General features: G+C 45.6%; 1 protein-coding gene across 1 annotated transcript; it reads left to right on the plus strand.

Moving 5' to 3' along the window:
* The first annotated feature begins 8368 nt into the window (after positions 1-8368).
* On the plus strand, positions 8369-23804 carry LOC148136488 (uncharacterized). Its single transcript, XM_087983229.1, has 3 exons — positions 8369-8507; positions 10089-10252; positions 17086-23804. Exon 3 carries the CDS (start codon positions 17494-17496, stop codon positions 18712-18714), a length of 1221 nt encoding a protein of 406 aa, XP_087839355.1. The 5' UTR covers positions 8369-8507; positions 10089-10252; positions 17086-17493; the 3' UTR covers positions 18715-23804.
* Positions 23805-24427: the final 623 nt, after the last annotated feature.

Below are 24427 nucleotides of genomic sequence, written 5' to 3' on the forward strand. Positions count from 1 at the left end.
TCTGGCCAAAGTATGGTTCGGACGAGGATTGGGTCTGTCAGTATTTAGATTTGTATGTGAATAAAAAACAACCTTTTAGTCAAGAGGAGGCGGACTATGCGTCCTGTTGGAAGGGCAGTTTGGGGATGATGGTAGTAAAGACAAAGGATTCCCCCTCTGCCCCACCTAGTCCCTGGGATCCCCTTGGCTGTTTGCCGCCCACCCCCCATACTATAAAATCAGGTTAGGTGAACATGGGGAAGGAGGAGAGACAGACAGATAAGGGCAGGGAACAGATGACTCACAAGAGGACGACGAAGGGGCGCTGGACGGGGATGTTGTTGTTCCTGACCCTCAATCCTCAGCAAAAGAAAGGAAAGCTACAGTAGATGTAGAGGAGGCCTCTGGAGGATCTAAATCAAAGCCTAAGGGGGGAAAGAAAAAAAAAGGAAGAATGTAATGATTTATCCCCTTCGGGAGGTACCAATAGGGGACAAAGAGATTGGGTTTGTAAGTGCCCCCCTCACCAGTGGGGAGGTCAGAACATTTAAAAAGGAAATAAAGGTCCTGGTTGACGGTTGTCTGAACAAATTGATCAATTTTTGGGGCCCAGTCTGTGTACCTGGGCTGAGTTAATGTCTATTTTGAATATTATATTTACTGGGAAGAAAGGGGACTTATACGAGGAGCAGCCATTAAAATATGGGACAGGAAACACCCAATTGGAGATGGGGATGCTGGACAGGGAGAGGTGAAGTTTCGCCTCAGAGACCCCCAGTGGGAAAACCAAAATCCGGAGCATAGAGAAGAAATGAGGGAATTGAAAGCCCTGCTTCTAAAAGGAATAAGAGAGGCAGTTCCGAAGTCACAGAATTTGACTAAAGCCTTTGAAGTTAGACAGGAGAAAGATGAGACTCCCTCAGCTTTCTTGCAAAGATTAAGAGACTCAATGCGGAAATATTCTGGAATGAACCCTGAGGACCCAGTGGCACAGGGTCTTTTGAAAGTACATTTTATGACAAAGGCATGGCCAGACCTACAGAGAAAGATACAGAAGATAGAAGGGTGGAGCGAAAAACCATTAGATGAATTGTTAAGAGAGGCACAGAAAGTGTTTGTAAAGAGAGAGGATGAGAGACAAAAACAGAAGGTGAAAATGATGGTAGCTATGGTTGATGAGGTAGTTAAGAAAAGAATGGAACCAATAGTGAGCAACCGGAGCGGCGGGTGGCAGCATGTAGGACAGAGAGGAAGAGGGAGAGGGAGAGGACAAAGGGGAGCATTTGATAGAGGGTTCGAGCGACAGGGGCAGAGATGGAGGTCTCCACAGGCAGGATGCTATTATTGCGGAAAGATAGGGCATTTTAAGCGGGAGTGTCCTGATCTACAAAGGGAAGAAAGGGCAATTCCGCTTATGAATTTTGATGAAGAATAGGGGTGTCAGGGGTTCCTGCCCTCGGGTGCCCACCAGAAACCCTTAATAAACTTGAAGGTGGGACCCTATAGGGAAGAGGTAGTCTTCCTAGTAGATACGGGGGCAGCACGGTCATCGCTGAATTTTAAACCAAAGAAAGTAGGAATGTCGACACGGTCAGTTACTGTTTCCGGGGTAAAAGGGGAAGGATTTACTGTTCCAGTATTTGAACCTATGATGATAGAAGGTCCTAAGGATACAGTCACAGGGGAACTGTTGTATATCCCTGATATAGGAAGTAACTTTCGAGGGAGAGACTTAATTATCCTCTTAGGACTGGAGATTGGAATTCAGGAAAAAGAATTAGTTGTACAAATGGCAATGTTGAGAGAGGATGTGGAGAGAGAGATAGACCCTATTGTATGGGCTAGAGAAGGGAATCGTGGAAAACTACAGATCCCTCCCCTTCTAATAAATTTAAAAAGGAATGGGGACGTTGTCTGTGAGCGACAATATCCCATTTCCATAGAAGGTAAACGAGGACTGCAGCCAGTAATTGAAGGACTGATTAGAGATGGACTGTTGGAGCCATATATGTCTTCTTATAATACCCCAATTCTACCAGTGCGGAAATCTGATGGAACTTATCGATTGGTGCAGGATTTGAGAACATTAAATCGAATAGTACAGATCAGGCACCCAGTGGTGCCAAACCCCTATACGTTATTAAGTAAAATCCCTCATGACCACAAATGGTTTAATGTGATAGATTTTGGGCTTGTCCCTTGGCGGAGGAAAGTAGGAATTTGTTCGCCTTTGAATGGGAAGACCCCAAGACAGGACGGAAACAGCAATACCAGTGGACTGTGCTCCCCCAGGGGTTTACGGAATCCCCGAGTTTATTTGGACAGATGTTAGAACAAATATTGGAGAAATTTAGCAGCCCCAAGGGGACTACCCTGTTGCAGTATGTAGATGACCTCTTCGTAACAGGAAAAAGAAGAGAAAGAGTAGTAGAAGCCACTAACAAATTATTGAATGTCCTGGGCCAGCAAGGACTGCGAGTATCTAAAAACAAACTACAATATGTGGAGCAAGAAGTGAAATACTTGGGACATTTAGTTAGTGAGGGAAAGCGAAAGATAAGCCCGGAATGGATAGAGGGAATAGTGGGGATGCCACTGCCTAGCACTAAACGGGAGTTACGCAAATTTTTGGGTCTAACGGGATATTGCAGATTGTGGATTGATTCCTATGCTCAGAAGACTAAGAAATTATATCTCAAACTATTAAAGGGGGAACCAAAATGTCTAAGTTGGGATGATGAGGAAAAAGAACTAGTTGAGGAGCTCAAAGAGATCTGATCCATGCCCCCGTGTTAGCCTTACCTTCCTAGATAAACCTTTCCACCTCTTTGCTACTGTAGATAAGGGACTGGCTTTGGGAGTATTAACCCAGAGGTGGGGAGGAATGAAACAGCCAGTAGCATATCTTTCGAAGCTATTGGATCCAGTATCAGGGTGGCCTGAGTGTGTGCAGGCTGTGTCTGCCACTGCACTTTTGGTGGAGGAAAGCAGAAAGCTTACATTTGGGGGAGCCCTAATAGTAAGCACCCCACACCAAGTGAGAACGATTCTAAACCAAAAAGCTGGGCGATGGTTGACAGACTTGCAGATTCTGAAATATGAGACGATATTAATAGAAAAGGATGATCTAGTGTTGGTCACGGACAATTGTTTAAATCCAGCTGCCTTTCTTTGGAAAGGGAAAGAAGACTCTCCTCAGAATCCAGGGCACGACTGCCTTGACATTATAGAATACCAAACTAAGGTCCGCATGGACCTGAGAGATGTTCCACTTCATGCAGGGGCTAGACTTTTTATAGATGGATCATCCCGGGTGACTGAAGGGAAAAGACATAATGGGTATGCAGTCGTAGACGGGTCAAACGGTAGTGTGGTGGAGGCAGGAAGGTTGCCAAATGGGTGGTCAGCTCAGACCTGCGAACTCTATGCATTGGAAAGAGCCCTTAGAGCATTAGAAAATAAAGAGGAAACAGTATACACTGACTCTAAATATGCATTTGGTGTTGTGCACACTTTCAGAAAGATATGGCAGGAAAGAGGACTGATCAATAGCTGGGGAAGGACTTAGTACATGAGGAGTTGATAAAACGGGTCTTGGAATCCCTATTACTCCCCCGAGAGATAGCAGTAGTGCACGTAAATGGTCATCAGAAAGGAAATGAATCAGAGGTTAGGGGAAATAGATTAGCCGATGAAGTGGCTAAGGAAGCAGCCCTGAACCCACAAGAAGTGGTGATTCATTCTCTAATACCTACTGTCCCAGGTCCTAGGGAAGCTCCTATATTTACTGAAAGCGAAGAAAAAGAATTGAGAGATTTAGGGGCTGCAAAAAACAGCACATGGGCATTGGAGGTTACCTGATGGAAGGGAAATGTTAAAGAAAATGATGATGAGAGAGATAATGGCTGTCCTACACCAAGGCAGTCATTGGGGAGTACAAGCAATGTGTGATTTAGTTCTTAGGGAATATGGATGTAAAGGAATATATACAATTGCTAAACAAATATGTGAGGGATGTATAATATGCAGAAAGGTAAATAAGAAGTCTTGAGAAAACAGACCCCGGGAGGAAGAGACCCAGGATTGAGACCCTTCCAGAGTATACAAGTAGGTTATACTGAACTACCCAGAGTAGGAAGACTAAAATATATGCTGGTCATAGTAGATCATCTAACTGGTTGGGTTTTAGATTAGATTAGATTAGATTAATTACAGTGTGGAAACAGGCCCTTCGGCCCAACAAGTCCACACCGCCCCGCCGAAGCGCAACCCACCCATACCCTTACGTTTACCCCTTACCTAACACTACGGGCAATTTAGCATGACCAATTCACCTGACCTGCACATCTTGGGACTGTGGGAGGAAACCGGAGCACCCGGAGGAAACCCACGCAGACACGGGGAGAACGTGCAAACTCCACACAGTTAGTCGCCTGAGGCGGGAATTGAACCCGGGTCTCTGGCGCTGTGAGGCAGCAGTGCTAACCACTGTGCCACCGTGCCGCCCAACTACTGCCCCCTAACTACTGCCACTGCGAGTGGGGTGTCTAAAACAATATTAGAGCACATAATTCCCCAGTATGGGCTAGTGAACCGTATAGATTCCGACCAAGGAACTCATTTTACCTCTAAAGTGTTACAGGGGATAATGAAAGGGTTGGGAATTTCCTGGGAGTTCCATACTCCATGGCACCCACCATCATCGGGAAGGGTTGAGAGAATGAACCAAACACTCAAACGCCAGCTCTCTAAATTGATAATAGAAACCAGACTCCCTTGGACCAAATGTTTACCTATAGCTCTCTTGCGAGTACGAACAGCCCCAAGGAAAGATTTGGGACTATCCCCCTATGAAATCTTATTTGGATTACCTTACTTGGGAACGAATGGAGAATTGCCAATTCCAGAAACTAAAGATTTGTTTTTAAAGAATTATATCCTGGGCTTGTCCTCCTCTTTGTCTTTCCTCAGGAACAGGGTTTATTGGCACAGACCTCCATTCCTTGAATTCACTGTTCATCCCATCCAACCGGGCGACTGGATCTTAGTAAAATCATGGATAGAGACTAAATTGCAGCTGGACTGGGAAGGGCCGTACCAGGCTCTTTTGACTCCCGAAACAGCAATAAGGACGGCGGAGAAAGGCTGGACTCATTACACTCGGATCAAAGGGCCAGTGGACCCTCCAGTTGAGGAAGAAGTCTGGACAGCCGAATCAACGCAAGACCCGCTGAAACTCAGACTAAAGAGACTTTGAGTAACTGATTATACAGTGGCGATGCGAGCGCGGGATTATTTCTGTAAGATTGTATATTAAGTCTTTTTGTGCTCCAGCATGATGTTTAGAATACTGGGAATGCTTAGAGTTATGATGCTAGCCCTCTTAGTCTTGGAATTTTGTCAAATATCATTTTCATATGTATTATTAATGGTTCCTGAGTCTGATAATCCACAAGTAATAGACGCTGATGCATGCAGCTTAGTAAATTGTGGGGATGTAGATAATCAGAGACAGTACCGCAGTTCTGAGATAAGTCCTATGGGGATGGCCTCGGGGATGGTACTTGGTATAATGGTCTCGTCACAGTACACCGGGCCCCCTTCCGACCAGCTCGCGATTGTCCCGATAAAAGTGTAACCCAATATACCTAACAATAAAGAAAACCACATGGCACGAAGCAATTCTCGGGGGGGGGGGCATCTATGAGATACAATTAAATGAAACATTTGGGATAGAAATGAAAGCAAATGGGAAGGATTTCTTGGGCTGTTGTTTTTGAATTAGCGTAGGACAGGGAAAACGGGTAGAACTACTGGGTAATAAGATACAACCTTTCACCGCTCCCGATGACCCTAAAGTAGTAAAAAATTATAGAGGTAAAGGACTTGAAACAGACCATCGAAATAGAAACTGGGTATGGGGATGCAAATGCCTGGGTTGAATGGGTAAAGTATACTGTAAAAAGTCTGAAAAAGAGCAATTGCTATGCATGTGCCTCCGGTAGGCCAGTGGCCCAGGTGGTTCCCTTTCCGCTCGGATGGAAGCGAGATAGGAAGGGCATGAAATGTATGATAGCCCTGTATCAGGATGAGACTACATGGAATGATAGAAATTGTACCTTCCTTGGAGAAGAAACATGCAAAAGTCCCCCCCACATTTTCCGCCGCAGTTGGAAATCACACGTCGTGTGTGCGTAGACGAGGTACAAGTTGGTCGAGAGATTTGGGGGAGCTGAAAGTATGTACAGAGATTAAGAATGTCACTGAAACGGAGAAGGGAGGGAACTACTCAGCACTAAAGGTTCCCCGAGTGGATCTGTGGTGGTACTGTGGAGGCAAAATATTGAGACCCACGCTACCTCCGGATTGGAGAGGGATATGTGTAATTGTACAATTGGCAATTCCATTTACCCTGGCATTTGAGAAGGAAAAGATAGTAGGGAAACAGGGAAGGGGTAAGAGATTACTGTTAGACACTTCTTTCGATGATAGGATTTATCTCGACTTGGTAGGAGTCCCTAGGGGAGTACCTGAATTCAAAGCTCGTAACCAGATTGCAGCAGGCTTTGAGTCAGCTCTCTTTTGGTGGGTAACAATTAATAAAAATGTAGATTGGATAAATTACATTTTCTATAATCAACAGCGATTTATAAATTATACAAGAGATGCGGTTAAAGGAATATCAGAACAGCTTGATGCGACAAGTAGGATGGCATGGGAAAACAGAATGGCCCTTGATATGATTTTAGCAGAAAAAGGGTGTGTGTGTGTGTGATGTTAGGAGGAAGCTGTTGTACCTTTATTCCTAATAACACTGCACCTGATGGTTCAATTTCTTGGGACTTAAGGGGATTGACTACCTTAGCAGAGGAACTGGCTGAGAATTCAGGAGTAGACACATCTCTCACGGGATGGCTTGAATCATGGTTTGGAAAATGGAAGGGGGTGGTGGTTTCTATCTTTACTTCCCTGAAAGTAGTAGTCGGGGTATTGGTGGCCATTGGCTGTTGTATCATACCCTGTATACGAGGGCTCACCAAAAGAGTGATTGAAACAGCCTTGATGAAACAGATGCCCCTAAAAGGGAATCAGGCAGAGGAGCTTTATCAACTAAATAATGAGGGGATGAGTGAGACCAAGATGGATGAAATGTCCGGAACGATGCTTGCGAATTTTGGGGGCGATGCTTAAAAGACAAATTGCAGAAGATAACAAATGGTAATTAAAGAAAAAGGGGAAATTGTGGGATGTGGGAAAAATAGTGTTACTTCTGCAATTCCATTTACAAAGTAAATGAACTCACACCAGTGTGTAATTGTTTTAGCCAAGAGCTGAGTCAACAAGAATGGAAACTATGTGGAGGAAATGCATAATTGTTTTTGTATTAGCTAAAATTGTATGCCAGAATGAAACGTGACAGCAAAACAATGGTAGATATTACAGGCGAATAGATAAGATGCTGTGAGGGAAGGAAGTTAAGCTAGATACGCCTGTACAAACAGTAGTTATAAACATGTTTCCCACTTTTAGAGACATAGGAACAAACCCCAATTACAAGGGTCATAAGGATCAATATGGTAGGGGAAGGCACAGATGGAGGGGGTAGATAATGATGAAGAAAGAATATGCCTAACAATGACTTACAGCGGGATGAGGTCAAACAGCCTTGTGAGGCCATAATAAGCATTTTGTCACAGACAAGGCCGGATAAGGCAAGAGATAAACAGGAGTAATGGGTGCCGGTCTAAGGGAAGTGGGAGATGCAAACAGGGGAAGAGCAATGTAAAACAAAAGAAACCAAATTATATGAATGTTGCGTATTAATTGAATTTGGGGTGTGTATGTCTCTGGACATCACACGCTCTTGCAAGTGTAAAATAAAGGACACTACTGATTCAGATTTTGTCTCGGACTGCAACTATTGAAGTGTGTGTGAGCTTTGTTTCTCACAATATCTTGTGCGAGGTTTCTTTCGTAATTTTTCTAACCTACTTTAATTCATTTGTGAGTATCCCTTTGTTTGTGTTTGAACGTTTTCCAATGGTTGAGCCTTCCAGACGTCTGGAATAGCATTTCGGAACAGGCTGAAAAGTTTAAAAAAAAAACTACGTTAAAACTTGTTGTTTTAAAAAAAAACTACGTTAAAACTCGCTTTTTTTTTAAAAAAAAGAAAACACCTTCACTCAAAACCATCGCCCCGCCCCCAGCGTCTCGGATTGTGTTCGGAGGACAGCGGCGACCGTCCTGCCCCGCCCCCTGGCGTATGCGCCGTGTCGGGCCTGTCGCGGGACGCAGGCGGTGCCACTGAGGGTGGGGGCCGGCGGCACCAGGGGAGAAACCACGGGAAAAGCTGGGCAGCGTGCGTCGAGCGAAAGCGGAGGGGAAACGTTTCGGGTCGAGTCATCCTTCTTCGGGACCGAAACAGATTTCAGAAAACGCCTCGGGGAGGTCACCGGGGGGAGACCGCTCGCTGCAGCCCGCAGCCCCCATCCCCCGGGGGGGGGGGGGGCGGGGAGAGAGGAGACAGGGTAGGATCGGAAACCGCGGGAGGAGGGAGACTGGGGAGTTTATAAACCTCTCGGCCAGGGCTGAGGCCTCGAATAAAACCTCCACGGGCTCAGTGTTTACTTCGCGGGGGGCGGGAGGGGGAAGGCCCTCTCGGGTTGCCCCGGGCAACCGGCCTTCATCTTTGTGAGGGTAAAGCCCATGTTGCCTTGGGGCGGCCATCTTGCTGAGGGGCACCAGCAACTGTCATTTCTGGGAGAGAATTCCAAGCCCGTGGCAATATCAGCCTTGGCCAAGCTGCGTATCCCATACTCTCCAGCGATGTGCAGGTCAGGCTAGTTTGGCTATGCTAAATTACTCATCATGCCCCAAGGGTTTTCTAGTTAGTGTATATTGGCCATGCTAACCTACCCGGAGTGTCCAGGGATATGCAGGTGAGGGTGGAATAGCTATGCTAAATTACCCATAGTGTCCAGGGATATACAGGTAAGGGTAGATAGGCCGTGTCTAATAGATCATCTTGGATCGCTGATTCCTGAGGAAGGGCTTTTGCCCGAAACGTCGATTTCGCTGCTCCTTGGATGCTGCCGGAACTGCTGTGCTCTTCCAGCACCACTCATCCAGAATCTGTGTCTAATAACCCCTGGTGTCCAGGTTGGGGTGGATTGGCCATGCTAAATTGTCCCATTAGTGTCCAGGGATGTTTAGATTAGATTCCCTACAGTGTGAAAACAGGCCATTTCGCCTAACAAGTCCACGTCGATCCTCTCGCTCTCGCTCTTTGTGTCTCTCTCTGTCTGCCTCTCTCTGTCTGCCTCTCTCTGTCTGCCTCTCTCTTTCGCTCTCGCGCTCGCTCGCGCTCTCTTTCTCTCTCGCTCTCTTTCTCGCGCTCTCTCGCTCTCTAACTTTTTTTCTCTTGCACTTTTTAATTCAGGACAAGTTTTTAATGTTTCATTAGTCTGCAATGCAGGAAAATATACAAGTGGAATTTATTTTAACTCTATCCCCAAACACAAGTTTTTCTTCCCAAATTTATATTGATTTATGTTTTCTTCAATTACGTATGTACGTCCTTGGGAACAACAAATTTTACTTATATTCCTATTCGTCTAAGTAACTCAGTCCCTACACGGTTTTCTCTCGGCAATCTGCCTTTAATGAATAAAAGTTACAACTTCTCAGTCATTCCCTTTATAACCAATTTATCATAGGGTCAGTGTCCCATCAGCATTCCATTTCGGAATCTAAACCACCGACCAGTGTCCCATCAGACTTCCGTTTTGGAACTCGAACCACCTTTTGTATAGTCTCTCAGTTTTTCATACCATTACCATATATCGTGATATTTCTTGACCTCTTCCTTCTCGTGCAATAATATAAAATCTGTTTATCACAAAGTCAGTGGCCAGTCAGCATTCCTTTTCAGAATCTGAACCACTGAGCGGTGTCCCGTCAGACTTCTGTTTCGGAACCCGAACCACCTTTTTTTCAATCGTCTCAATTTACACACTACATATAATTCAAAACTTATAGTCTTTAAAACTTTTCTTTCTTAATCATTCCCCTCAACTAAGTCTCCAATTTATGTCTAATTCTAAAACCAGGTCCTTCAGGGAGGGGCGACTGACCCGTCGGGCAAGGAATATCTTTTCCAGGATTGTGTTCCTGACAAGTGAGGCATCCATCACTTACTTGTTGAGCCATTCTGCTGTATGCACGGATATCACCAGGTATTCAAAAGCAAGTCAGATGCTGAGCGAGCACCACAGTGAGTAGCATTATGAATACAATCAATTACCCATAAAGCAAGTTCATCAGACGTATAAATCTGTCCAGCTGGAGTGGTCCATAGTTTAGTAACAGGATTTCAATAATAGCCAGCTTTAGACCACAACTGCCTTTCAGATTCAGAGGCATCCCTCTGTAAGATAACCACATCTTGAATGGTTGGCATTAGTTTATTCAAGGTAGACTTATTCTTGTCAGAGCTTTCAGTCTGGCACATCATTTTAGGCATAATCATTAGATGGTTACAAGCTGCTTGTTTTGCAGCCATATCAGCAGCATTGTTGGCTTTTTGGCTTTTTCCATGAGCAGTACACTTTATAACAGATACCTGTTTTCGGAGCAAGAGCGCTGTTAAAAGGTCTGATACTAACTGTCAGTGTGAAATGGGAGTACCAGATGTTAAGAATCCCCTGTTACTCCAAAGTTGCCCAAAATCATGTACAAGACAAAAGCGTATCGGGAATCCGTATAAATATTAGTGTGGAGTCCTGTCCCTAGAACAAGCAAATGTTCGGCTTGGTGAGCTGAAAAAGGGCTATCAAAGGCAGCTGTCTCTAAGATAGAGCCGTAGTCATCAACTATAGCATAACCTGAAAGGTGAGTTCCTGTGTGGTTGATAAGGGAACTTCTATCAGTGAACATATTGCTATCAGGATTGGAGATTGGCACGTCAGAGAAATCTGGCCAAACGTGGACATCCTCATTAATGAGGAGAAAACAATCATGTTCTGGAGTTAACAATGTTGAAGAAGGATGAGCTAAGAAATCGGCTGGATTGATGGTAGTGCAATTCTTAAAAGTCAGTCGAGGGTAATTCAAAAGATAAATCTCTCAACAGTTTTATCGGGCTGCTGTCAAATGCTGCGTCTGCAAATTACTGAATGTGTACTGTAGATGACGATGTCTTGTTGCAGTGTAAGGTTCTCTGCCGATTGTAAAACTGAGGTAAATGGCAGCTAAAATCTGAGTACAACTGGGATGTCCCAAAGCAACAGGGTCAAGCTTAGTAGAAAAATAGGCATCTGGATGATGTTTATCTCCATGGAGTTGAGTAAGCACTGAGGAGGCGCAGTCATCCAAAATGGTACAGTATAATTGAAAAGGTCTATCGTAAAGAGATCTTCCAAGAGCTGGAGCTTGTGATAAAGCTTGTTTCAGTTCAATAAAAGCTTGCGTTGCTTCTGAGGAAAGGGTGAATGTCCCCTCGTTGGAGGTATATCGGGTCAACTTCTTAATTAGGAGAGTTGCATTGGGAATCCATTGTCTGCAAAAGTTGACCATACCCAGCCATTGGCGCATCTGCCTCACTGTAGTTGGGGCTGGGAAGTTGACAATGGGAGTGACGCAGCTCTCTTCCAGGGATTGTGAATCAGCTGATATAATAAAACCCTGGAACTTGACTTGGCGTAGTGCTATGGAAACTGTGAGGAAACTACACATCCCAAGTACTTCAAGTAATTGAGGAGAAGGACGACATCAGATTGGTTTGCTTCTTCATCAGTGCTGGTTACAAGGAGGTTGTCCACATATTGAACTAATATAGATCCACTTGTTAAGATTACTTAGTGTGGAAGCTTAGACATTTCAATTGTTTCTGTAAGATCTGAGAAAAAAGTGTTGGAGAACGAACGAAGCCCTGGGGTAGTCGAGTCCAAGTTAGCTGCTGTCCATTAAAGGTGAAAGCAGATAAGTACTGGCTGTTCTCCTGAAGGGGCAGTGAGAAAAATTCATGTTGAAGATCAACAACAGCGACATATTTAGCATCCGCAGGTATTGTTGATAAAATATGAGTTGGGTTTGGAATCAAGGCATGAAGTTGAACAATGGCATTGATAACTCTTAAATCTTGTACCATCCTATATTGATTTGGTTTTCCAGGCTTTGGGATAGCCATAATTGGAGTGTACAAGGTGATTGGCATGGGACTATAAAATGCCTTGATAGAGAAAGTCTTCAATTAAAGCAGTAATGCTTGGAAAAGCTTGCTTTTTCAGTGGGTACTGGCGAATGGATAGCAGAATAATATTTGGCTTTAAAGCAACTTGGATGGGTTCACAGTCTGTAAGTCCAACATGAGAGGATGCCTCATTCCATACATCTGGGCTGACTAAATCAAGGACTCTCCCGACTCTCATGATGCTGAAGTGTAGCATTGCAGGAAGCAGGAGTCAAATAATATTGAACAGTCATATCTTCTTGAATCGTCTGCAGCATGTAGCAATGTGTGTCAGCTTTGGTAATCCTAGTAGCACACAAACCCACCAACACTCTCAAACAAAAACTAACAAACTTAAAAGACCCAGTACAAATCATGGACAAAACCAACGTCGTCTCCAAAATTCCATGCAAGGACTGCCACAAACACTACGTAGGACAAACAATAAGAAAGTTAGCCACCAGGATACACGGATACCAGCTAGCCACAAAAAGACACGACCCTCTCTCTCGTAGCCCTACACACGGAGGAAAAAAAACCCACCATTTCGACTGGGACAACACATGTATCCTGGGACAGGCTAAGCAAAGACATGCCAGAGAATTCCTAGAGGCCTGGCACTCCAACCACAACACCATAATCAAACGCATAGATCTAGATACCATCTATCAACCCCTCAGGAAACGAACAGGAAATGACATCACCACAAACCCCAGGAACCCCATTCAGGACAAATATATAAATAGAAAACAGGAGACAATAGCTTCGCTTCACTTGGAGGTCACCACTGATGTTACCTAGCCAGGTAATGAAACATCTGGATATCAAACCTATAGCTCAGCGAGCAAACCTACACCCTAAACCTCAACCTGAGCTACAAACCTTGCAAAAAGCTTTGGTAATTGCACAGTGAACTATAGAGCTAAGTTCTTTAGCATGGTGAGGTGGGTTGACTTTTCGAGTGACGTGAGGTGCTGATAAGTCCCCTTGCTTCCATAGATGAGAAGGTATTTCAACAAAATCTGCCTCTCCTTCTGGACCGGTGACATGGGCCAAAATCTGCACATGCAATTTGGTTCCAACTAAATCTGTCAAGAAATTTTCAAGAATTTTATCTTGGCCTGTTTGATCATAAGCAAGATTAATCTGATCTCCAGAGTTTTGAGGATCAATATCAAGTGCCCACCATTGTGGTTTAGTGGATACATACAATTGACATTCAGATGAGTCAGAATCAAGCTGGACAGCATGCAAGTTTAATTTTAAAGGTGCACAGCAAGTCTCATCCATCAAGTTGCATGATATTTTGTTTGTAATCACAAAACGATGAAACAGGGAATAACCTTGAAAATAAGAGAACTGGTTCAGAAAGTGAAAATTCTTTGCTCGCTCCTTGAAGACCAGACAAACTCTTCTTCCATTTTGAAATTGGCAAGTCCATGTCAGATTTTACAGAAGGCATTGAAGCTCCTGTGTCAATTAGAAAAGGATACCATCTGTTGTTTACTTTAAGGAGGACTGTGGGTTCCTGCTTAGAAGACAGGAAACATAAAAGAAAATGATTTGGTCATTGTGAAAAAGGAGTATTCTGAAAAAAATTGGTGAATTGTCCTTTTTGTTCTTCCTTTGATGTCTTTTTAGGGCAAGCAGTGCCCCAATGGTAAGTACTGCCATAAATAGAGCAGCCTTGAGTCGGGCAGTCACGAACCCAGTGATATTGACTGTTACAATTAAAACAACCACGTGGCGTATTTCTGGGCGGAGGGGGAGGAGACCCTCGGTCACGCCCATGACTGTTGTTTCGGCTAGTTGCAGAGCCTCTATTATTAAGTACAGATGTTTGCTTGGAAGATCCTTCTTGAAGAACAAATTCTGATTTTACACAAACTTGAGGTTTTTCTTCACTTTGTTTCCATAGAACTCTAATAGAATGATGGAGTTGATTAGGAGTGACTTCAACCCATTCCAAGTGATTTGTCTTGACTGCTGTGGCTACAGAGGACAGCAAACAGTTTAATAACATAGTTACACTGAGCATTAACAGCATTGAATTTTCAATCTTGATCTCCAGAATAAGATTCAAAACATTCTATAAAACGTTCCAAAAAATCCTCAGCAGTCTCTTTATTTTTCAAAATATGAGCAAGGTCAATAGGTTTTGCCAATACAACAGATGTAGCAGCTCGAATTTTCTCTTGCCTCTGTTCTTCCTAGACTGTTGCATTGGCAAAATCAGTAAAATTGTCATGATTAATGTGTTCAATAAAATGGGCAGTCAGAGCAGGTAAAAATTTGCTGTAAGAGAGACCAAAGGTCTTTTGCATTTCCATCATAAACCTTAATTGTAGTATTTAAGAAATCGACAAATTCCTGTGGCACCTTGTGGTGGACCAGAGCATTACTGATGATAGGTATAGTTTCATGGGGCTTCCATGGGCAATAAACACGGATATGGACGTTAGGGGCAGCAGCTTGTGGGGTCGGTAGTTCCCTTACAGGGAACATTCTTAATGTGGGTGTCTCACCTTCTGTATCTTCAGAAGAGGAATTTGAAAAAGTTTGATTGCTTACTAAAAGATCTGGACTGCCTTAATCTTTTCTGACTGCGAGTATTATAAGCAATGTGATCTGTATCCTGAAAAGGAAAAGGAGGAACAAGAGACTGTGTAGCTACCGTAGCACGTGTTTTAGGTCGGGGTGTAACTGTGAAGATTGAAAATTCAATGCTGTTAATACTCAGCCTGAGAGTTAGAAGTAGAAGGATCATTTACAAGTCTGAACTGGGAAGACTGAGAAGTGGGCTGTGGGGGAGCGATGGGAAGTTGAGAATTATGTAAACAGCTGTACATTCCAAAGACTGATCAGCCTGTAAGGAGGAGTTTGAAATGGGAGCCGCAAAAAAGGAACACCACTCATCTAAATCAGAATTATCATTGTCTCCCACATTAAAACTAAAGCCAACCATCGAACTGCGCAGTTCTGTTTGTTTACCAGTCACTTGTAATTAATTACATAGTAACGATACCTGCAACCCATTTGAAAAGATGAAAGACTTATTAATCCATGTTTGTTCAATGCATCATTTCAGTGGCTGGACACTGTAATGTGTTTCCATAAATTCTGTGTTTTATGATTTTACTCTCCGCAACCACCTAATGAAGGAGCAGCGCTCCAAATGCTCGTGCTTCCAAATGAACGTGTTGGACTATAACCTGGTGTTATGGCTTTTTTTCTTTTTCTTCTATCCCCACACGACCACCTGATAGCGGAGTGCTTATTTCTCCCCCGCATCCATGTTTGTGTGATTTTTAACTTTGTCCAGGTTGGGGGTGGATTGGCCATGCTTAATTACATAGTGCCAAGGGATGTGCAGGTTAGCTGTATTAGTCAGGGCATAAATATAGAGCATTAGGGGTAGGGGGATGTGTGTGGGTGGGTTACCCTTCGGAAGGTCGGTGTGAACTCCTTGGGTTGAATGGTCTGCTTCCACACTCTGGGAATTCTCTGAAGGGAACGGATTTCTGCAAACTGTGCAAGGCAGCGCAGGTGCAATACTCTGCCGGCCGAGCCTTGCATCTCGCCCTGCCCCTTTCTCCTGCCCCGTCTCCCAACCCTGCCTCTCCTCCGATCCCTTGATGGCGTCACAATGTGGAAGTGGCCCTGTCGGTTTGAGTGAAACGCCTTCCTTCTGGGCAACTCTTCATCCTGGGAGGGGGAGAGAGGGGAGGTGGAATCTGTTTACTTGTAGCAACTGGAATGAATCCAGGGAGGAAGCAGACTCTGCAAACTCAGGTGTCTTAATTACCCGGGTGAGGAGGGATGGAAGGATAGGGTGGGACTGTTTTCCCCATCGCACCAGAGTCTGAGGGGTGACATTACAGACTTTTTAAAAATCATGAGGGGCATGGATAGGGTAAATAGACAAGGTCTTGTCCTTGGGATTGGGGAGTCCAGAACTAGAGGGTAATAGGTTTAGGGTGAGAGCAGAGGGGGGAGATGCAAAAGGGACCTCAGAACCAACTTTTTCACAGAGAGGGTGGTGCATATATGGAATGAACTACCAGAGGAAGTGGAGGCGGCTGGAACAATTACAACAGTTAAGCATCTGTATGGGTGCATGAATATGAAGGGTTCAGACACTTAGGGGCTAAGTGATGGCAAATGTGACTGGAGTCATAGAGATGTGTAGCAAGTCCACCTCGTCCATGCTGACCAGATAGCCAATACAACTTTGTCCCAGTTGCCAGCACCCGGCCCATATAGGGGCCAAGTGATGACAAATGTGACTAGATTAATCTAGGATATCTGGTCGGCTCGGATGAGTTGGGCCAAAGGGTCTGTTTCCATGCTGTATGACTAATCGTATTCGGTGAAAGCAGACGTGTGGTTGTGAAGACTGAACTTTCAGAGCAGCTTTCAAGGACGTTTGCCCTTACTGGGAGTAGAAGAGTTTGACTGAAGTGTGTCGGTGTTCCCCTTCCTGGGGACGTTAACCATTTCGTGTCCGGTTGTTCCTCAAGAATCTGCGTGAGAGGTTCACCCTGAGTTGACACACTTTGTTTTGCTTCTCAAAATCAAACCTGTTCACTCTCAGTAGTATACCTGTGTTGTGAAAGATATTAACTTTCAGGTGGAGTTATCCAAAATTCAGGGAGATGTCAGTCTTGACTATTTCACTTTTCTGCCCCTGTAAGATCCTGAATCAGCACTTCGGGAGCATTACTTAGAGCGGAGTGAGAACAGAGAGGGAGAGAGGAATGGTGCTTTCAATTTTGTGGAATAACAAAAGAAAAGAATATTCTGCAGAAAGTAGAATTGCTGGTTCTGAATTTCTCCCCTGCACTGACAGTGATGACTTTTGCAATCTCTTTTTACAGACTATTTGAAGATTTGAAGACGGAAGTTTTAAAATGAACAGATGAAGGGCTTATGCCCGAAACGTTGACACTGCTGCTCGTAGAATGCTGCCTGACCCGCTGTGCTTTTCCAGCGCCGTATTTTTCGACTGACTCTGCAGCGTCTGCAGTCCTCACTTTGACGTCAATGTCTGACAGTCACTCAAGCCATTGGGATCGCAACAATTTTCAACTATGATTCTGTGAGAAGGAGCAAAGCTTCTTGGCTCCAGTTTGAGTACGGTTTTGTCATCAGTGGGACTGGATGAGAGAGACCCTACTGTTGCAGCGTACTAAGTGTGGAGTGTGTAACAGATATACGGCCTGGAAAGAGGAACTCACAGCAGGGAGGGGCTCCACACGCATTTATGTGCGGCTGAAACTTTGGCCATGCAGAAACCTGAGGAATCCTGCCATTTGGAGAAACCATGGAAATGTGGTGACTGTGGGAAAGGCTTCCGTGTTCCGTCTGCCCTGGAGACTCATTGGCGCAGTCACACCGGGGAGAGGCCATTCTCCTGCCCCATCTGTGGGAAGGCCTTCAGCAATTCCTCCGCCCTGCTGACCCACCGGCGGGTCCACACCGGGGAGAGGCCCTTCAGCTGCCCCATCTGCAGGACGGCCTTCAGCAATTCCTCTGCATTGCTGACCCACAAGCGAGTCCACACCGGGGAGAGACCCTTCATCTGCCCTGTGTGTGGGAAGGCCTTCAGCAATTCCTCTGCCCTCCTGAGACACCAGTGGATCCACACTGGGGAGAGGCCCTTCAGCTGCCCCGTGTGCAGGAAGGCTTTCAGCAATTCCCCCAACCTGCTGAGGCACCAGCAGGTCCACACGAGGGAGAGGCCCTTCAGCTGCCCCGTGTGCAGGAAGGCTTTCAGCAATTCCCCCAACCTGCTGAGGCACCAGCGGGTCCACACAGAAGAGAGGCCCTTCAGCTGTCCTGAGTGCGGGAAGGGCTTTACCCAGGCCTTCGCCCTGCTGACCCACCGGCGGATCCACACTGGGGAGAGGCCCTTCAGCTGCCCAGAGTGTGGGAAGGCCTTCAATAATTCCTCCAATTTGCTGAAGCATCGGCGAGTCCACACCGGCGAGAGGCCCTTCAGCTGCCCCGAGTGTGGGAAGACCTTCAGCAATTCCTCCAACCTGCTGAAGCACCAGCGGGTCCACACGGGGGAGCGGCCCTTCAGCTGCCCCGAGTGTGGGAAGTCCTTCAGCAATACCTCAGCCCTGCGGACCCATCGGCGCGTCCACACGGGGGAAAGGCCCTTCAGCTGCCCTGAGTGTGGGAAGGCCTTCAGCAATTCCTCCGACAGGCAGAAGCACCGGCGGATCCACACAGGGGAGAGGCCCTTCAGCTGCCCCGAGTGTGGAAAGGCCTTCAGCGATTCCTCCACCCTGCTGAGGCATCGGCGGGTCCACACGGGGGAAAGGCCCTTCCGCTGCCCTGAGTGCGGGAAGGCCTTCAGCGATACTTCCTCTCTGCTGAGACACCAGCGGGTCCACACGGGGAAGAGGCTGTTCACCTGCTCTCAATGCGGGAAGGGATTCACCCACTCCTCCCACCTGCGGAGCCACCAGCAAGTTCACACGCCATCGCAGGGGGATTGAAGGAGCGATCACCAAGTGCCATTATTGACTGGACTTTCAACCCGGTTTCTGGGACTTCCGGATTCAAATCCCACCGTCGCAGATGGCGGAATTGGAATTTCGTCAGAAATCGAGTTCAGTGTCTTATGATGAAACCATTTTCGGGGAGTGGGAGTGATCCCCTATCTGATTCACTCACGTCCTTTTTAGGGAAGGACACTGCCGTTGTGGGAAAGGATTCACTCAGTCGTCCCAGCTGCATCCTTTACCTGGTCGAGCCGACACGTGACTCCAGACCCATAGCAGTGTGGTTGACTCTACACTGCCCCCACCTCACACCCCCTGGCAGTAAGGTGTTCGACAAAGTTCCCCATGGGAGACTGGTTAGCAAGGTTAGATCTCATGGGTTAGATCTCATGGAATAAGGAAAAACTAGCCATTTGGATACAGAACTGGCTCGAAGATAGAAGACAGAGGGTGGTGGTGGAGGGTTATTTTTCAGATTAGAGGCCTGTGACCAGTGGTGTGCCACAAGGATCGGTGCTGGGTCCAATACTTTTCCTTATTTATATGAATGAATTGGATGTGAGTTTAAGAGGTATCGTTCGTAAGTTTGCACATGACATCAAAATTGCTTGTGTAGTGGACAGCGAAGAAGGTTACCTATGATTACAACAGGATCTTGGTCAGATGAGCCAATGTGCTGAGGAGTGGCAGATGGAGTTTAATTTAGATAAATGTGAGGTGCTACATTTTGGAAAAGCTAATCTGAGCAGGACTTATACACTTAATGGTCAGGTCCTAGGGAGTGTTGCTGAACAAAGAGACCTCGGAGTGCAGGTTCACAGCGCCTTGAAAGCGGAGTCACACTTTCTGGATCTGGGTGGGTATACGAACAGGAAGGGTTTGGAGGGATATAGGGTGGGTATAGCAAAGGGCTCTTACTTGGCGTAGGGGAGCTCGAAACTAAGGGGCCTTTTTTTTTTAAGGTGAGAGGAGAGAGACTTAACAGGACCCTGAGGGGCAACGTTTTGTCAGAGGATGGTTTGCCTGTGGAATGAGCTTGCTGAGGAAGTGGTAGATGCAAGTACAGTTACAACATTTAAATGCCATTTGGATGGGTAGATGAATAGAAAGGTTTAGAAGGAAATGGGCCAAATGCAGGCAAGTGGGACTAGTTTAGTTTGGGAGTCCTGTTCAGCATGGAGGAGTTGGAAGAAGTGATCTTATTGAAACTAATAGAATTCTGAAAGGGGCTTGGCAGGATAAATGCAGATAAAATGCTCCTTCATGGGCTGGTTGGACCGAAGGGTCTGTTTGCATGCTGTACATCTCTGTAACTCTATGACGTGGAAGCAGAATATTCCGCCCATCTCTTCCACACTAGCCCTCTGAAAAGCATCCCACCCATACCCACCCCCCTTACTCCATATTTCCCATGAGGGAAAAAAATAAATTTCTGGCTGTAACAGCTGCTCCTTTTTTTTTTGAAGTATTTTAGGTGCTGGAGGTGATTTCCTTGAATTGCAGGAGCAGCAATTACTGTTTCATTTGCTGTTGCATTGTTTTGGATGACTAAAGAAATTGAGGGTTTGGTTAAGAAAAAGAAGGAAGCATATGCACAGGATAGATTGAGTGAATCCTTTGAAGAGTATAAAGGAAGTAGGAGTATGCTTAAGAGGGAAATCAGGAGGGCAAAAAGGGGACATGAGATAGCTTTGGCAAATAGAATTAAGGAGAATCCAAAGAGATTTTACAAATACATAAAGGACAAAACAGTACCTAGGAAGAGAATAGGGCCCCTTAAAGATCAGCAAGGTGGCCTTTATGTGGAGCTGCAGAAAATGGGGAGATATAAATGAGTATTTTGCATCAGAATTTTCTGTGGAAAAGGATATGGAAGATATAGATTGTAGGGAGATAGATGGTGACATCTTGCAAAATGTCCATATTACACAGGAGGAAGTGCTGAAGTGCTTGAAACGGGTAAAGGTGGATAAATCCCCAGGACTTGATCAGGCATACCCGAGTGTGGGAAGATAGAGAATTGATTGCTGGGCCTCTTGCTGAGATATTTGTATCATCGATAGTCACAGGTAAGGTGCCAACGTGGTGCCACTGTTTAAGAAGGGTGGTAAGGATAAGCCAGGGAACTGTAGACCAGTGAGCCAGATGTCGGTGGTGGGCAGGTTATTGGAGGGAATCCTGAAGGACTGGATGTACATGTATTTGGAAAGGCAAGGACTGATTAGGGATAGTCAACATGGCTTTGTGCGTGGGAAATAGTGTCTGACAAACTTGATTGAGTTTTTTGAGGAAGTAACAAAGTGGATTGGTGAGGGCAGAGCAGTAGATGTGATCTATATGGCCTTCAGTAAGGTGTTAGACAAGGTTCATCATGGGAGACTGATTAGCAAGGTCAGATCTCACGGAATACAGGGAGAACTATCTATTTGGATACTACTGGCTCGAAGATAGAAGACAGAGGGTGATGGTGGTGGAGAGTTGTTTTTCAGACTGGAGGCCTGTGACCAGCGGAGTGCCACAAGGATTGGTGCTGGGCCCTCTACTTTTTGTCATGTACATAATCGAATTTGGATGCGAGTATAAGAGGTACAGTTTGTAAGTTTGCAGATGACACCAAAATTGGAGGTGTAGTGGACAGCGAAGTGGGTTACCTCAGATTACAACAGGATCTGGACCAGATGGGCCAATGGGCTGAGAAGTGGCAGATGGAGTTTAATTCAGAAAAATGCGAGGTGCTGCATTTTGGGAAAACAAATCTTAGCAGGACTTGTACACTTAATGGTAAAGTCCGAGGGAGTGTTGCTGAACAAAGAGACCTTGGAGTGCAGGTTGATAGCTCCTTGAAAGTGAGTCGCAGATAGATAGGATAGTGAAGAAGGCGTTTGGAATGCTTTCCTTTATTGGTCAAGAGTGTTGTGTACAGGAGTTGGGAGGTCATATTGTAGCTGTACAGGACAGTGGTTAGACCACTGTTGGAATATTGCGTGCAATTCTGGTCTCCTTCCTATTGGAAAGATGTTGTGAAACTTGAAACGGTTCAGAAAAGATTGACAAAGATGTTGCCAGGGTTGGAAGATTTGAGCTACAGGGAGAGGCTGAAGAGGCTGGGATTGTTTTCTCTGGAGCGTCGGAGGCTGAGTGATGACCTTATAGAGGTTTACAAAATTATGAGGGGCATGAATAGAGTAAATAGGCAAAGTCTTTTCCCTGGGGTTGGGGAGTCCAGAACTAGAGGGCATAGGTTTAGGGTGAGAGGTGAAAGGTATAAAAGAGACCTACGGTGCAACTTTTTCACGCAGAGAGTGGTTTTATATGGAATGAGCTGCCAGAGGAAATGGTGGAGGCTGGTACAATTGCAACATTTAAGACTAATTTAGATGAGTATTTGAATCGGAAGGTTTTGGAGGGAAATGGGCCAGGTGCTGGCAGGTGGGACTAGATTGGTTTGGGATATCTGCTCGGCATGGACACCCACTCCAACCTCTCACCCTCACAACGCCACCCCTCTGCTCCAATCCCAACCTCACCATCAAGCCAGCAGATAAAGGGGGCGCAGTTGTAGTCTGGTGCACTGACCTCTACACCGTTGAAGCCAAACGCCAACTCGAGGACACCTCTTCCTACCACCCCCTCGACCATGACCCCACTCCCCATCACCAAACCCTCATCTCCCAGACCATACAGAACCTCATCACCTTAGGAAATCTCCCACCCAGAGCTTCCAACCTCATAGTCCGGGAACCCCGCACTGCCCGGTTCTACCTCCTTCCCAAGATCCACATGCCTGACCACCCTGGCCGACCCATTGTCTCAGCATGCTCCTGCCCCACTGAACTCATCTCTACCTACCTCAACACTGTCCTATCCCCCCTAGTCCAGGAACTCCCCACATAAATTCGGGACACAACCCATGCCCTCCACCCCCTCCAAGACTTCCGTTTCCCCGGCCCCCAACGACTCATCTTCACCATGGATATCCAATCCCTCTACACCTCCATCCAGCCCTAAAGGAGCCTTCCCCATCCATCCAAGTTTTACCTGCACATCCACTAATATCATTTATTGCATCCGTTGCTCCCGATGTGCTTTCCTCTACACTGGAGAGACTGGGCGCCTCCTACCAGAGCGCTTTAGGGAACATCTCCGGGATACCCGCACTAATCAACCCAACTGCCTTGTGGCCCAACATTTCAACTCCTCCTCCACTCTGCTGAGGACGTGGAGGTCCTGGGCCTCCTTCACCGCCACTCCCTCACCATCAGACGCCTGGAGGAAGAACGCCTCATCTTCCACCTCAGAACACTTCAACCCCAGGGCATCAATGTGGACTTCCTAATTTCCCCTTACCCCACCTCACCCCAGTCCCAAACTCTGTACTGTCCCCGTGACTTGTCCTACCTGCCTATCTTCTTTTCCACCTATCCACTCCCCCCACCCCCGACTTATCACCTTCATCCCCTCCCCCACTCACCTATTGTACTCTATGCTACTTTCTACCCATCCCCACCCTCTTCTAGCTTAGGCTGTCCGCCTTTATTCCTGATGAAGGGCTTTTACCCGAAACGTCAATTTTACTGTTCTTCGGACGCTGCCTGAACTGATATGCTCTTCCAGCACCACTAATCCAGAATCTGGTTTCCAGCATCTGCAGTCATTGTTTTTACCTGGTTGGACTGAAGGCTGTGTTTCCATGCTGCACATCGCTGTGACTCTAATCCATCTTAATTTGCATATCCCTGAGCATTATGAGTAATTTAGCACATCAATCCTTAATTCATAAATTACCGTCTCTAGAATGTTATTGAAATGCAGAGCTTTTCTAAGAAGAATGTCAGTCTGACTCAACATTGGGACACAGACAGAATTCACACCTATTGTTACTTCTGGGGTTAATATACGAAAGACGAGAAACCCATTCTAAAAGATGAAAGATTTAATCTAAAATTATTTAAAGTATCACATTTTCATGACACTGGACTCCTTTGCTATACATTCCGTGATCATGATCTTGTTCTCCAAGACTACCCGATGAAGGAACGGCGCTCTGAAAGCTAGTGTTTCCAAATAAACCTGTTGGACAATAACCTAGTGTTGTGTGATTTTTAACTTTGTCCAGGGGAAACACATGAGTTGTGAGACTGGTAACAGTTGTTATTTTTGCTCTGTTCCAAGTGAAATTTATCTTCTGTGCAGGCAGTCTGTGCTTTGTGCGAGATCAGGCACAAAGATAAGCTTTTAAATCCTTACATTCAGCAGCACAAGAAAACTGTAGGTCAGCAATCGTATTTTGAGAGTGGTACTTCCAGCCTTGGTAATCCTTTGGGTCAACAGAGGGGGAGCGAGGATTTCACATCTAAAGAGCAGAAAGAAAAGTTGTTTCGGTTGTTCAGTCAATTGAGTTAGTTCTGCAGTCAGATGAGACTGGATACTGCTTTTAGTGGATCATAATTGAACACTACAAATTGAACATCTCAATATCAAGGAATATTGAAAGGACAAATCGAACTGTAACCTTGAGATATGTCCTTCCATTAATAACGTTGGTTACCCAAATGAAACATTTTTACTGATAGCTCCATAATCATCTTCCTGCTGGATTTTTGTCAGGGCACCAGAGTTTTTCTGGGTGGAGAAATTCTGTATCCTGGGAAGGCAGGGAAATAAAAAACGGTTATTAAAAGCGTTTTAACTGTGGTCCTACAAGCTC

Source organism: Chiloscyllium plagiosum, unplaced genomic scaffold (assembly GCF_037043375.1).
Source record: "Chiloscyllium plagiosum isolate Xiang-an unplaced genomic scaffold, Cpla_swu_hap1 HiC_scaffold_45, whole genome shotgun sequence".
Classification (NCBI taxonomy): Eukaryota; Metazoa; Chordata; class Chondrichthyes; order Orectolobiformes; family Hemiscylliidae; genus Chiloscyllium; species Chiloscyllium plagiosum.